The sequence below is a fragment of the Alternaria incomplexa genome (assembly GCF_024043165.1).
Source record: "Alternaria incomplexa strain BMP 0042 chromosome Unknown scaffold_11, whole genome shotgun sequence".
Taxonomy (NCBI): domain Eukaryota; kingdom Fungi; phylum Ascomycota; class Dothideomycetes; order Pleosporales; family Pleosporaceae; genus Alternaria; species Alternaria incomplexa.
This window is the reverse complement of record NW_026249860.1, coordinates 1,164,844-1,179,301: the sequence shown is the minus strand read 5'-3', so window position 1 is coordinate 1,179,301 and position 14,458 is coordinate 1,164,844. Positions and strand designations below refer to the sequence as shown.

Sequence of the window (14,458 nt, the reverse complement as noted above, 5' to 3'; positions counted from 1 at the left end):
ATCTATGCAAATGCTCGTTCCACTGTATCGATGCGCCCGAACCGGCTTTACTCATACATGAAGTTGAAGTCAACAGTCAACTGTGCGCATGCCTGCCATGGACCTGAAAGGCTGGTATGCCTTGCATGCAGATGTGGATCAGACCCTGTTGTCCCAAAGTGGTTAGGCGTGCCACCAGACAGCCCTTTTCTCCACTCTTACTCATCGCCGCAAATTCCAAAAGCAGCCCCGCAACCACGCTATCAAGATGCAAAATTAGTGGGAATAAGTTTATAACTTCCTGTAACAACGTCGACGATAACTTGCACCACACGGTTCCACCTCAAAGGTTAATCCAATCAGCATAAACATGGCGGATGTCTTCCTGGACTTCTTCCGCAGTTCATTACCAGATGAACTCGCGGCAGTGCTCGAAACGACCATCACATCGACGAAATCGGGAGATTTCCTAGGTGTACTACAACTACCAGAAGCGCAACTAATGCTGGGATATCAGGATAATGAAGCCACCAAAGACGTTAAGAGGAGCGACTTTTCTCTCTGGAGCGACTACATCTTCCATCGCCTAGGACTGCTTTTGTCGAAAGGGAACGAGGACGAGTCTACCCCGATAAAGGAAACGTCGGCATATCGGAAGCATGTTTACTTCCTGATCGCCATCGCGGCATTCCATGCATTCCTGCAATCGAATGTCACTGGACCACCTCTACCCTTCAAGTCTGCTGAGACGCTGTTGTCAAAAGACGTCGCAGATGATGCGAAACTTCTCAGCAAAACGCGCGCGGATCTTATTGCATCGCTGGGTGCAGATGGTGTTGCGGTATACAAGCTCACACCAAACATCGAGCTGCTGTGCCTTGCACACACCATCCTCATCAGCCCCCCGATCCAAAAGAACATCCCGGTTTCGGCATGGGCGCGTCTCAGAGTGAACTTTGTGCATCAAAGGCTACTCAGCGAGCCGGCGCCAAGTCTACAGGATGCTATTTACGATGACTTGAAGGTAGTAGAGGACTTGATTCAGAACTCCGGAAAGCACGGGGAGATCAAGGACTTGCATACGACCTTCCTCCTGGAGCGAGCGGCGATCCATACGCATCATGGTCTGGATAAGAAAGCTAAAGCGGACCTTGAACAGGCAACGTCCGAACGGAAATTCGAGTTTGCGTTGACTGGACTGATGGGAAAGAGAACAAAGTTCCAACAGAAGGACACCAGCCAGCTGATTGTACTTGCACGAAGTGCGGGATCGGAAACTAACGGCACATCTGATGAGAGCTCAAAACCAAAGGCTTTGGACTTGAATGATGATACCCTGCTGGAATCGATCTCTTTCACCAACAACACTGCATCCATGGAGATCAAGGATGAGTCCAGTCTACCGGAATCACTCACATCCATGGACCCATCAAACCAGCCATTGCTCGACCCGCTGGACTCCGTCATCATGCTTTCGTTGGCCGAAAGCATCAAGAACACCAACCCAGCAGATGGTCTCACAAGAGAACAGACAGAGCCGTACGCTACAAGAGTGCTAGAGGGTGGAAGTTCGAACTGGCAAGTCTATACTCAGGCTCTTCTTGTGAGGAGTCGTATCGAAGGATACAAATCGCGCACGATGGAGCGTGGTCTCCTTCAACTTCAAGCGCTGGTTGATCAAGTTATTGCAGAAACCTCAGGCGATGCTACTACCGACGCTGAGACAGGCGAGAAGATCACTTCTTTCCTCCCGCAAGCCAAGGAGAGTGAGTCAGCATCCGTTGAGGAACGCCTCCGTTACGTCTTCCCTCTCTGCTCTCCATCTCGCTGGGAGCTTGAGTCTGAGCTCGCTGCACGATGGGTCGCCCTCGGCGGTCTACGATCCGCGCTCGAGATCTACGAGAGACTAGAGATGTGGGCTGAAGCAGCGCTGTGCTATGCTGCCACCGAGAAGGAGGAGAGAGCGCGCAAGATGATCCGACGACAACTTTTCCACGCCACCAATGGCGATGACGAGAACGTAGACTTGGATGAAGAGAAGTGGGAGGGTGCTGAGCGGGATCCACCACCGGCCGAAGCACCGCGCTACTACTGCATCCTCGGTGACATCGACAACGATCTCTCCATGTACGAAAAGGCCTGGGATGTATCCGGCCATCGATACGCGCGCGCGCAACGTTCCCTCGGTCAACGCTACATCTCAGCACGCAACTACGAAAAGGCCGCAGAAGCCTACGCACTATCCCTAAAGATAAACGCGCTCTACCACCCCGCCTGGTTCGCACTCGGATGCGCCTACCTAGAACTCCTCCAATTCAAGAACGCCGTCGAAGCCTTCTCCCGCTGCGTGCAGCTCGACGACCAAGACGCCGAAGCATGGAGCAACCTCGCAGCCTCCCTCCTGCACCTCAAGCCCAGAATCCAAGAAAACGCCGACGGCGAACTCCAAGAAACACGCGTAACAAACCACCCACGCACCGACGCCCTCAAAGCATTCAAGCGCGCCGCAACAATCAAGCACGACAACTACCGCATCTGGAACAACGTCCTCGCCGTGAGCGCATCCACCAACCCGCCCTCCTGGGCCGACGTCGTAACAGCCCAACGCCGCATCTGCGAACTGCGCGGCTCGACCGAAGGCGAAAAGTGCGTCGACGCTGAAGTCATCGACATGCTCGTCAAACACGTAGTCTCCGCCGAAGACGGCTTCGACATCACGCGCCCCGGTCTCCCGCGAATGGTAAACGACCTCATGGAAAAACACATCAAGCCCCTCATCACCGTCTCCCCCAAACTCTGGCTCATCCTCGCAACACTGTACACGCACACGCAGCGTCCGAGTTCAGCACTTGAATGCCACGAGAAGGCGTGGCGAGCCGTGACCAGCCAGCCGAAATGGGAGTCGGGGTCTGAGGCGGAGTGGAATGCGGTTGTGGATATGACGATTGATCTTGTGGATGCGTATGAGACGTTGGGGCCGAGGGAGCGGACTGAGGGGTTGGCAGGTGGCAGTGGGGAGTTGGTGGCGAAGGATTGGAAGTTTAAGAGTAGGAGTGCGGTTAGGAGTGTTATGGGGAAGGGCAAGGAGAACTGGGAGGATAGTGCTGGGTGGGAGAGGTTGGTGGAGAGGTTGGAGGAGTTGAAGGGGAGGGAGTAGATGGGTTGGTGGTGCTGTGGAGATTTCTTGTGGATAAGAATTGTTGACTAGGGAGGTATAAAAGCTTGGTTTTCTATTGAGATTGTCTACAAGTGTGGTGCTATGCTACTGTTGCTGAAGAGAAGATATTGAAGCATGTGCAGGTACGCTTTTCATTGACGCCATGGTGTTATGAGGCGATAGTGGCATTTAAGCCTTACCAGGAGCTGCTTCACTCAAGTCTTTCGTGGTATCTATGATGTCGTCTTCGTTCATGGGATGTTAGACAGTTAGCTTCGTCATGAGAAACCAAAGAAGAACCAAAGGGTTTTGGAAAAGTGATGGATCGTCGACGACATCGATAGTACTGAATATCCAAGCACCAACCAATGGCGCTTCCGCGGTGATGTGTCCCCACTAGGCGATTACTGCCCCTCGAGCCATGAAGTGTTAATGCACCTATCAGATGGCTGAGACACTCAGGGGGTGAATGAGGACGCGAGACATAGCCTTTGAAGACGTTGCACACCAATCGTTAGAGCGAAAAGCAATGTCTCGCAGCGGAGATGCCTCCAAAGTGCATCTGCTCCCCAGCGGCAAGCTCGGACAAAGTTCCTGGGGAAGTAGCGCGCCGTGGTTTGTACCACACTCTGCGCTGTCGGTAGTCCCTACCGTGTCAGCAAAGACTGCTGCCCAAGACCGACTACCCTCTTAGTCCGTGCGATGCAAGCTACCCGTCTAGGTGCATGATCAAAGCTGAACTCTTTCCCCACACCCGCTCTTCCGGCGGCCAGACCTGGTATCCGGGTTGTCTCGCCCCTTGCTGTGGCGACTGAGAAGGTTTGGTGTGATGAGAAAGTAAGAACAGACCCGACAACCGGGTTCATAAGGGTGTGCTTTGCGAATCGATTCCGCCGCGGAACTTCGGCTGCTGACCGAGCCTGTGAATATGAAGGAGATGTATCGTGGTCAGAGTGGCCATGCTCATCTTGGATAGTTGCATAAACTCTATTTCGGCTCGGTACCGAGGTGTTGGTCGAATGCTCCTTATGTCGTGAAGGGTAATGTAAAATCCATAAGTTAATGGCCAATTCTGGAGTTCACTGAAGTGCGTGGCGATTAAATGCGTGGCAAGTAGCAACGATGCAGCAGGTGCATTGTTGATAAAATGAGATCCATGATGCGTTCGCGCAAGAGATCCACCCGAACGCTTTCGGAGTAGCCACCATGGGGATTAGCTAAAGCGGGTCATCTCTTTTATGGTGTAGTGAGTGCGACGTCCGAGAGTCTTGTGCTTAGTTCGTGCAACCAGACCAGTGGTCAATAGCCCGAGATCTGCTCGCGTACAAGACCCGTTGCAAGGTTACACATGTTCGCCTTCGTTGCGATCGACGACGGTGTGTTGTTAAGCAGTTCATCTCGAGATCGTTGGCAATTCGTCCGAGATTGAGTGGTGGACGGCGTCCTGGGATTTCTCCAAGCGTTGGGATACCCAGGCAGTCTCTGTATTGGGTCCACTACACTGAGGCGGCTGACTGCATGCCTCTCATATTGTACGACCATCACCCGTAAGCGCGTTTCAGATGACAGAGGCAAAGACCCAGCACCGTGGCAAGCATCCTCGTGGAGGATATCATCCTAGTCGCAAGAGAGTGTTCAAGCCATGGTACGTTTTCCAACTCTTATAATGGCTAGACCAGCAATTTCAAGTCGCTCATGCGCAAGTATGGTAATACAATGGCGTATCGAACGGCGTTGTAGGCCGGTCACACCAGATAAATTGCCTCCAAGCCACGGTGACGGCAAACGCGTCGCGTTGCAGCGTGCATGCTGATCCATTTCCGATAATCACGACTGTGAACAGACACGATGGTAAAGAGAGTGATTTGCAGGCTTGGCTACTACGGAGCTACACCTAAACCAGGTATATTTGCGGGCGTCTTACTGGCAGCTCTGCGTAGCTGACATCGGGGTGGTGGTAGGGAGAAAAGGACGCTGGAAGCCGTGGAGTCGCCGTGATTGATAGATTTGTAGATTGGCAGTAAGTGGGGCTATCGTAAGATGATCAGTGCAGCCCAAAGTCAGAGGAATGTCGGTACTTTGGAGGCAATGGCAGCACGAAGCAGGGTCCCGGTGTCTGCCAAGGTACGGTGGGAGGAATGCGGTCCCCTGCAGAAGACACCCGAATGTCGCATTGCGCTCCTGACGAGCTATGGTAAAGAAGGCGAACGGATGGCCATGATGGAGACGGCATAATGGCTCGATGGGTGATATTATCACGGAAGCGCTGATGCTAATGCTCCGCTTCTGGCGGCTGACACACAGCCACGAGAGACCCGGCAGGCATCCGTTCGGGACAAGCGCGTTGAGGATACGGCATCAGCTTTCTAAGAATACTACAAGGCCACACTGGCCATGGTTCGCTGGAATGGCACTGCGTGAACGCCGGATGGAGATAGATGTGGGAGTCGCGTCCGTTGAACGCGTTCGGCAGTCGCGTTGGTGTCGGCAGACGCGTCGGTAGTAACGGTATTTGCAGCGCCGAGTCGCGTAGTGATTAAGAGCGTAACGATGGCCCCGAGGCGAGAATAGATCGTGATGAAAGTGCCGTCGAAGTGAGGGGCTCCGTGGCGGTCAAGTCAGCCTCATCTCGCGGGAGGAGCGACGGGCGGGTGTCGTCGCTTTTTTCCCGATGCGGCGGGATGCAAACAAAGCGAGGCAGCTACGACGCTCTGGCCGAGGCAGGAGCGATGGCTAACGAAGAAGGCGCTGGCAATGCCGTTGACTACCCCAACGCGCCTGCGTGGGACAACAACATCCCTTCGCCGGCGCATCGCCGTCGAGCCAGCAGAGTCGCGAAGCGAGGCGTAGGCAGCTTTGCGGTGCCTGGCTTGCCTGAGGCTGTTTAGTGTGGCTTTTCTGGCGATGCGCAGGATGGACAGGGGTCGGGCGAATTAAGGTTCTGCAAGCCACACCAGGAATAGATGCATCTTCGCTTGACCGCTGGCAACGGAGCCCATTGCTCACCACACTCCAACACATGCCCTCCCTTCCTGCCACTATGCCATCACCACCACCCTCACATGGGGCCATGCTGAGCATTGCCGCGCATTGGCCGCCATGAGCAGCCATCTGCCGTCATCGCAGCTACTCGTCGTCCACTGAGCACTGGAGCCCATATCCCGGGCCCCAGAGGCTCATGGCCGCCCTGACAGTCGTCCATCCTAGAGGCCGTAGACGTGCTGCTGATGCTCACTGGATTGCTGGGCCGCATGTATATCATCGTCAAGGTCACCGCCGCGTTGGGCACCCACCATGCTCTTGCTACGCCCGGCATATGCGTCAACCTCGCCATACTCAGCACCCCATTGATCCCTCTCATACCCACCCCAACTGCTCGCCATTGCTCTCCGTATCTACAGTCCATCGCAATCACAATTTGATTCACATCCGACGCCTCACGAACAGTGTCTGGGAGCTCTGGCCCTGCTTCTCCGCATCCGCGCTTCCTACCATTGCAGAGGTCTTAGGGCCCCACTCCACATCTCAGGTACTGGCCAAGACAAGTGCCCTCCAGCATCAATCGTCTTCAATCTAGAGTTGTGTGTTGAAGCATTTCTGATTGACCCACTGTGGGCAGCCGTCACTGGACAGAGATAATCAGCACTCATAGTGGAGCCCAGCTTACTGCCACTTTGCACTGCTGCGCCATCCGAGGCCACCCGCCAGAGCCTCAGCGCACAGGACCCAGCCGCCTGCTAGCCTTCACCGTTTTTATCCATCAATGCGAACAAAGGGCCCGTCAGGCTTTGCACGACGTGGTGCTCAACGGCCATAATACTAGCCTTTTGAGGGCGTGCTTCACCATCGACAGGCCCGCTAGGCTACCAGGTGGACGGGATCGGTAATCACCAAGAGTCATCCCAGCCCCCAAGAATACCCTGTGCTCACTCGCTCTTCCTTGCAGTTGTGTCTATGCTCCGCCGTAAACGCTCGACCAATCCCGTCTCTCTTCCGCTGCCCTGGGTCCGTTCGTCGCTCGATCCGTACATCAGCTCTACCTGGCATTAACTGTTGCCTACCTCCGCAGTCATAGCTCCGTCGTCCCGCAGCTCCATATACCGTCCGCACGGCAAGGCTGCCGAGCCTCACGCATACTGGTCAGTCCTTGGTTAATGTCACTACTCCTTTGTCCTATATGTAAGTCAAGCTGTCAGTCACGTCAAAATGCGGGTCGATTAATGCGACATCCCGTACCAAGTCACTCACACTCATTTCAGCACCTGGTCGTTGCTCTGAATCAGTGACGATTTGCGAAAGCAAGACGACCCGTTCCCTGTTTCGTCAGTAAGAAGCTGCAATTGTCTGAGCTGCAGTCGGCGAAGAGCTGGACTCACCGCGTTTGATACCGAGACTCAAAGTCGCCCTGGGGCCCGTATGAATCGAACTCCTGAACAGCCCGATCGTTTGTCTCTAAGCAGGCCACTTCTGTCGGCTTCGCTAGTCCCAAGACCTCCGAAAATTGCCTCCGGATCTATCTCCCATCGCATTTGTGGTACTTTGTTGAGTCTACTTGTCGCAAAATCTGCCTGCAACAAGGGTACACTGTCTCTTTACCACTGGGAAGGACGCAGACTCTCACCCCACGAGTCCTGTGACATACCGTCATCGTCTCACTTCCACCGAGACGAGAAGGCAACACTACCAACAGTCCCTGGAAATTTCCATCCCTGTCGAGCTGGGCCGTTTTATCTTGTCGAACCATCAGGTGCGTTATTCCTCCTACGTGACGGGTCCTCGAGGCGTGTCAGGACACCTGCTTCAGGACCCCTCCATGGCTGCCTGCGCGTTGACCCCCACATGAACATTAGGCTGCCTGCTAACATTCCTCTAGGCATTAGCTAGCTTCTACCAGGCGGCGTCCTCGATCAGTGTCAGGACCTATCCCCAGTGTTGCGCAGTTCGGTCCTTGGTGGTGGGCCTCAGGCTGTCCAGGCTGCGAGAGCTGCAGAACTACTATCCATGTCGGGATACAGCAAGAACCATGAGTATGTGTATGGTAAGTGGATTGTGGCTCATCTGACGAGTGTGGAAGCGCACCTGCCATGGTTGGGTCGGCTGAACCCGGCACTGGCCCACGTGAGAACGATTAGCACGTTTGACTGACCACATACATTCCAGATGCCGAAGCCACCAGATCAAATCAGGTTGCAAGCTATCCGAGCATTGCGCAGCCCGCATTCGCCTCGCAGTACACGGATGCGCCCGCGCTACTAAGCCATGAGCCCACGAGCACAGAGATGCCCTACATCCCTAGCTTGGTATACGAGTCACGCGGTGCAGCAGGCCATCATCCCAATCCATCATTTATCGATGCAGGAGCTCGTCATCCCGCCTCTCTTGCAGATACTGAAACGGAAATCACCGAACAAATTACACCCGCACAAGGCACTGCTGGATCAACGGTAACGCTGCACCTCCGGACGAATTACGATCTTGATGCAAACCAGCATACTTTCATACTCATGTTCGGTAGCAAGAAGTGCGTCGCTGCACTGCAGAAAGTGGACTACGACGACGATGCATGGACCAACTACGTACTGAACGTCGAAGTGCCCCCTTTCCCACTGACCAACACCTTCGATCCAACCATGATGTTGAAGATGCAGATGGAAGACAAGATGGGCAACTTACGATCGGAAACGGACGCTGGAAGATTCACATACACCGACATGTCGCCAAACCTAGCATACCAATCCTCACCCAATTTCTCCAGGAAACGAAAACACTCGCCAGAGTTCGGAAACAGTCGAGGCTACTCCGATGGCAATGTCGCAAAGCGAGCATTTGCGAAGCCACGCGCTTCGTCGGGAGCCTACTCTGCCGCTCAACTATCGCCGCTACCGACCCAGTCTGCGTTGGACAACACGTACGCACAGAGCGCTGGGTATGATATGTCTAAGCAGACAAACTACGGCTCGCAACTGTCCCAGAGAGCTCTTTACGCAGTACCGTCAGGTATTGGCATGAGCCACAGCGACTACAAACTGCCCCAGATGTCGCCGATGCCGCATTCTTATGCCTCCTACAACCCCCTTACTCATACCACTCGAAGCAACACCGCGACTGTTCTGCCCTCACCACCCGCACTTTCAACACCAGTTCTGGTCCGTGCAACACATCTCTCGCAAGGAGACGGTAGTGCTGGTTCGACTCAGCCTTTCAATCCGTATGCGATGGGTCCGAGCAAGGCGATATTGGAGATCGACGGCGATCTTGATAAGATGGGTGACAACTGGTCGACAGAGGAGTTGGACGCGAAGAGACGACTTGTCGAGTTCCAAAGATCGCAGCATGGCAGCAAGATAACGACTACTTTTGCGCCCACAACACTGGAAGCTCGACAGGGGCGTGGCATCTGCGTCAGCTGTATCTGGTGGAAAGAGAAGAATGAGTGCTTCATCACAAGCGTAGACACCATTTTCCTACTGGAACAACTCGTAAACGTTCGCTTTACCGTCGAGGAGAAGAACCGCATCCGTCGCAACCTCGAAGGCTTTCGCCCCCTCACAGTCTCCAAGGCGAGGGCGGATAGCGAACCATTCTTCAAAGTTATCATGGGTTTCCCCAATCCCAAGCCTCGTAATATTGAGAAGGACGTCAAGGTGTTCCCCTGGAAGATACTGTCGCATGCTCTAAAGAAGATCATCAGCAAATACGTACGTTCTCCGCAACTAGCTACTGAGAGCGAAGCTAACAAGACCAGTCTGCTAGTTATGCCTCGACAGCTGGCGTTGGGCATCTCTCCACTGCGACGACTTCGTACGCTCCAAGCACTGCCCTGCAGGCAACACTGAACGCTCATCGACACACATCACCTCAAACCCTGCCTACTTCGACTGCTTCAACGGCCTATACATCCGGCTTGACCTCGTCTAGTCTATCGCCCCATCAAAATGTGGCAGCAGGCTTCGAGGGATCAGCAGGACAAGGCATGCCGGTTGCCCAAAGGACACCTTCAGGCCAGGGCATGACTCTGTGGGGCACTACCACTCACCAGATATCACAATACCCGTCGCCTCTTTCTCATGGAGGACGAGGGTCCTGGGACTATGGATATCCCAATACTTCGGCTGCAACGGAAATGCCGCCAATCGCGCATGCGCTGCAAATGCCACGGCAGAACGGCTTGCCAGACTTCAGCCAAATGTCATCAACTCATGGCTACCATCAATACGGTGAAGATACAACGAGGGTGTAGGAGAGGCAAGATTGGGAGACAGAACTCCAAGGGTTACCGATACGACTACGCGTTGCGGGCTCTGATCTGCATCGGGTGATCAACCAATGTCCGCATGATCCATGCGGGCCTAACCCGATGGGGTGTTGCACCAATCGCTCTCCACACCACTCATCGCTAGATTCGCCTCGCGCATCCCGCACACCTTCAGACGTTCGCAGTTCTCTAATAATATCCGGTATCTGGTTTGGCGTTGAATACGGCGGTTTCGGCATTTGGACACTGGACGCATCATACCCCGGGGAGGCGGCGTTTACCACACTTTCGGTTTCATCATCGACTACACATAGAGGATCATCATTAACGGTACAAGCCATCTTACGCATACAACCCGATCGCGAACCCTGTCGATACAGGATGGTCAGCTTTGCATTACATTGGCGTTCATTCCACTCTCTCTACCCAATAATCTTTCCCATCTTCGCCTCTCGGAGTGTTCGTCCACGGAGCTCGAAGTCGATCGCTTTTCAAGGCAACATCCGCGCCAACCACAGTCTCGAGCCCGTCCGCACTACGCCCCCCATGTATCTCGATCCGCATCTCAAGGGAATGCGCAACGAGGCTTTTTCATTTCTCCCATATACCCAAGGCGTGGTGTTCGCCTAGTCATTTCTTTCGTTTTCTTCAAACTCCAGAGATTCCCCATTTCTTTACCCATCCAACTGCACCGTATGTAGCGCAATGTATCTGTAACACACTAATTCTCGCCTACACGCATGCGATCCTTCCAAACATTTTCTCCGCAGCCTGGCCCGCACCCAACATGTCAAGTTATGCGAGCTCCGCCACAATAGAGGGCGCAGTCAACCTTTGGCCCCAATCCTGACCACTGCCTAACACTTGCCAAGGAGCTACGACTTCCGCGGCACCGGATGCGATATAGGCATCAGCTGAGCTTATCAGAGTAGGTGTTATGATCTCAGCATTATCGCGCACGTTAACGAGGCGGAATGAGCGGTGGGCATACAAGGGCCCTCACAGATGACCAGTGGTTGTCCCGACGCCGAGGACCCGTGTCACACAAGATGTTCAGGCGATCAATCCTGGTCACGAAGTCACATGCCTTGATGAAGACTATCCCACGCTGAGTCCAGACCCTGATGGTTTATAGGGAGTCGTTAGCGACGGCGAATTATCGTCGCAACTAACCGTGCCGCATGCGTTCCATATGTTCGCATCACGAGAACATGCTGCTTTGTATGTTTAGTACGACCCAAACGGCCCAGACCAGACTTCAACCCCCAAAAGGCAGAACATCTGGCCAAGGCGTAATACCAGATGCCTTCACCGTGAAATACGCCCGAGCAAATAGATCACGCTTACCATACATACTCCCATCAGATAAACCACGAGCCGCTTTTGGGCATACCCACGTGCATCTTCTCAGCAGAGCCCCAGGTTCAGCATGTCATACGCGTTCATCTCGGCAGACCGACTGTTCGGTGCATCTGATCCGTTCTGATCTGACGGAGACGAAAGCACGGTCACGGGGCGTATGTCAGGGATCAGCCCGAGGAGGGCCGGGTGCTGATCTCACGTTGGATCGCGTGGGATAACGCAATGCTTACTGCAGATCGTAGGCGGAAGGGCGCGACTTGCCTTACGTCGGGTGGTTTGGATTTGTGTTGATGATGGGAGTCGTCGTTTTGTTGCGGATGTTTACATTGATGTGCTATCTGACAATATTGAGCGAATGAAGTTGATGAAGTCTTAGCTAGTCGTCAGATTGGCTGCCCTTCGTTCGTACCCTCACCTCTGTTAGGTGCAAGTATTGTGTGTATGAGACTTGGGGTGTCCAGACTGTTTGTCCAGGCACTTACCAATACAACACTTCTTCAATTGAATCATCGCGTCAAAGGACCACAGAACTTTAAAGTTCGCCAACTCATCTCCTTCGTTCAGCACAAAAGGAAGCGTGATGTTTACTCTCTCCCTCGTCATCTCCACAGGCACATTCTCTTCATCAATCGCCAGCACCGAGGTGTCCAAATACTGCACCCCGAAGACACTTTGTGTTCCTGTATGTCAACGTCAGAGATGCTGCGGTCGCTTCCGGTCCAACTGAACTCGAATGGCGCGACACCGCTTTCTATGAAACGCCATTGCGTTGGGAGAGCATCAGCCAGGAGCTCTTTGCGGGCCGTATCGTCGTTCCAGGGCTGCGCGATGCTGTCGACATGTACGAGCTTCTCCGCTTCTTCAAGCTTGAAGTGGTTGTGGAGAAGAGTGAGGCCAAAGAGATTGCGAACGCTGTGGGCGACGAACATGTCTCGGATTGTCGTGCAGATGAAGTATTCTAGGTTTTAACTCTCATAGGTTTTATAGACATCGAGGATGTTTGGGGCGGTGTTGAAGTGGTAGGGAGTGTATGGTTCGGATTAGATGTTTGCAAGAGTTTGTACGGAGGCTCGATGATGTGAGTGTGAGAGTCTCAATCTCATTAGCAACAGCGATGATTGCCCGACCAGTGCCGAGGTAACGATGATTCACAAGCACTTGACTGCAAAAAACTGTTGATGAGTGTCACGCAACATGGTTGAAGGAAGATAGCAGAATAACAATTGCAATTTTGAGGATACTAGTCTAAGTACATGTACACATTCGAGCTGGCTAACCAGAACGACTGCAAAGGGGGGCTCAAACGAGCTATAGACAAACGAAAGAAGCCGTAAGGGCTTGCTTTGAATATGAAGAGTCAAACACAACTTTTCCATCCAAATTTTCATGGTGATGGTAGCATCACACATAGGCTGCAATCATCGGCGCGGCTTAGTTCTTGAGGCCGAGGATGCTGGTGAGACCATCGAGCATGTCACCACCCTCAGTCTCCTCCTCAGTCTCCTCCTCAGTCTCCTCCTCAGTGCCCTCCTCGTAGGAGTCCTCAGCGGGGTAAGACTCGTAGGTGTCCTTGACGGGGGTGGGGGCAGACTCGTAAGAGCCGAAGGAAGGGGTGGGCTTCTCGTGGACCATGCTGGGCTTGGTGTACTCGTGGACCATGCTGGGAGTGGGGACGGCGCCGTAGGCCTTGCTGGGCTCAGCGTGCTCGTAGGCCTCCTTGCTGGGGGTGGGAACAGCGCCGTAGGCCTTGCTGGGCTCGGGAACATGCTCGTAAGCCTCCTTGCTGGGAGTAGGGACAGCGCCGTAAGCCTTGCTGGGCTCAGGAACGTGCTCATAAGCCTGGCTGGGGGTGGGAACATGCTCGTAGGCCTCCTTGCTGGGGGTGGGGACGGCGCCGTAGGCCTTGCTGGGCTCGGGAACATGCTCGTAGGCCATGGAAGGCTTGGGGGCGTGCTCGTAACCCTGGCTGGGCGTGGGCTTAGCCTCGTAGGCGGAGCTGGTGACTTCGGGCTTGGTCTCCTCGTAAGAGTCCTCGTCGTCCATGCCGAACAAGTCGCCGAGAGTCCTCTTGGAGAGAAGCTCGTCGTAAGACTCAAGCTCGTCAGTAGACTCTTCGGTCTCCTTGGGGATGGCCTCGTAGGACTCCTCCATCTCGGGCTTGAGCTCGTCGTAGCTCAAGTCCTCCTTGGAGGGAGTGACGTAGTAAGAAGGCTCCTTCTCCTCTTTCTCTTCCTCCTCAGGCTTCTCCTTCTCCTCCTCGTCCTTCGCGGGCTTGCCAAGAACGTCGTCGAACAAGGTGCGCTTCATGCCAGGGACCGCTGGAACAGAAGAGCCTAAGGCCTCTGTGACTGGGCAGGTCACTGTGTCTGGTCAGTGGGGAAAACGGAAGCGATGGCAGAATGCGACATACCACCGGAGCAGGCCTTGGAGTCATCCTCTTTGGCCAAAGGAAGAGCAGTGGCGAGCTGAGCAGCAGCGATGATAGCGAAGAACTTCATATTTGCGTTTGAATGAATTCGGTGGGAAAGATCGTAAGAATTATTAGAAGGTATTAGTGTATAGTAGTGACTGTTGTGTGAATGAGATGTAATGAGCTGATGAGCAATAAAGTGGTATGAGAAGTAGCCTTATATGTTGGGTTGTCGGTGTCTGTCCTGATGCTTCTTCTCGTGCACGGTGTTGAAGTGTGCTTTTTTGGCATCGTC

At 53.9% G+C, this 14,458-nt stretch overlaps 3 protein-coding genes across 3 annotated transcripts; 2 read left to right on the top strand and 1 right to left on the bottom strand.

The window, feature by feature from the left end:
* Positions 1–349: 349 nt before the first annotated feature.
* J4E90_007794 (uncharacterized protein) lies at positions 350–3,136 on the top strand (the record flags this gene model as incomplete). Its single annotated transcript, XM_051437325.1, has 1 exon — positions 350–3,136. One exon carries the CDS (start codon positions 350–352, stop codon positions 3,134–3,136), a length of 2,787 nt encoding a protein of 928 aa, XP_051289071.1.
* Positions 3,137–8,159: 5,023 nt separating this feature from the next.
* On the top strand, positions 8,160–9,972 carry J4E90_007793 (uncharacterized protein; the record flags this gene model as incomplete). Its single annotated transcript, XM_051437324.1, has 2 exons — positions 8,160–8,163; positions 8,297–9,972. 2 exons carry the CDS (start codon positions 8,160–8,162, stop codon positions 9,970–9,972), a joined length of 1,680 nt encoding a protein of 559 aa, XP_051289070.1.
* Positions 9,973–13,184: 3,212 nt separating this feature from the next.
* Positions 13,185–14,251, bottom strand: J4E90_007792 (uncharacterized protein; the record flags this gene model as incomplete). Its single annotated transcript, XM_051437323.1, has 2 exons — positions 13,185–14,095; positions 14,164–14,251. 2 exons carry the CDS (start codon positions 14,249–14,251, stop codon positions 13,185–13,187), a joined length of 999 nt encoding a protein of 332 aa, XP_051289069.1.
* Between the last annotated feature and the right edge of the window lie 207 nt (positions 14,252–14,458).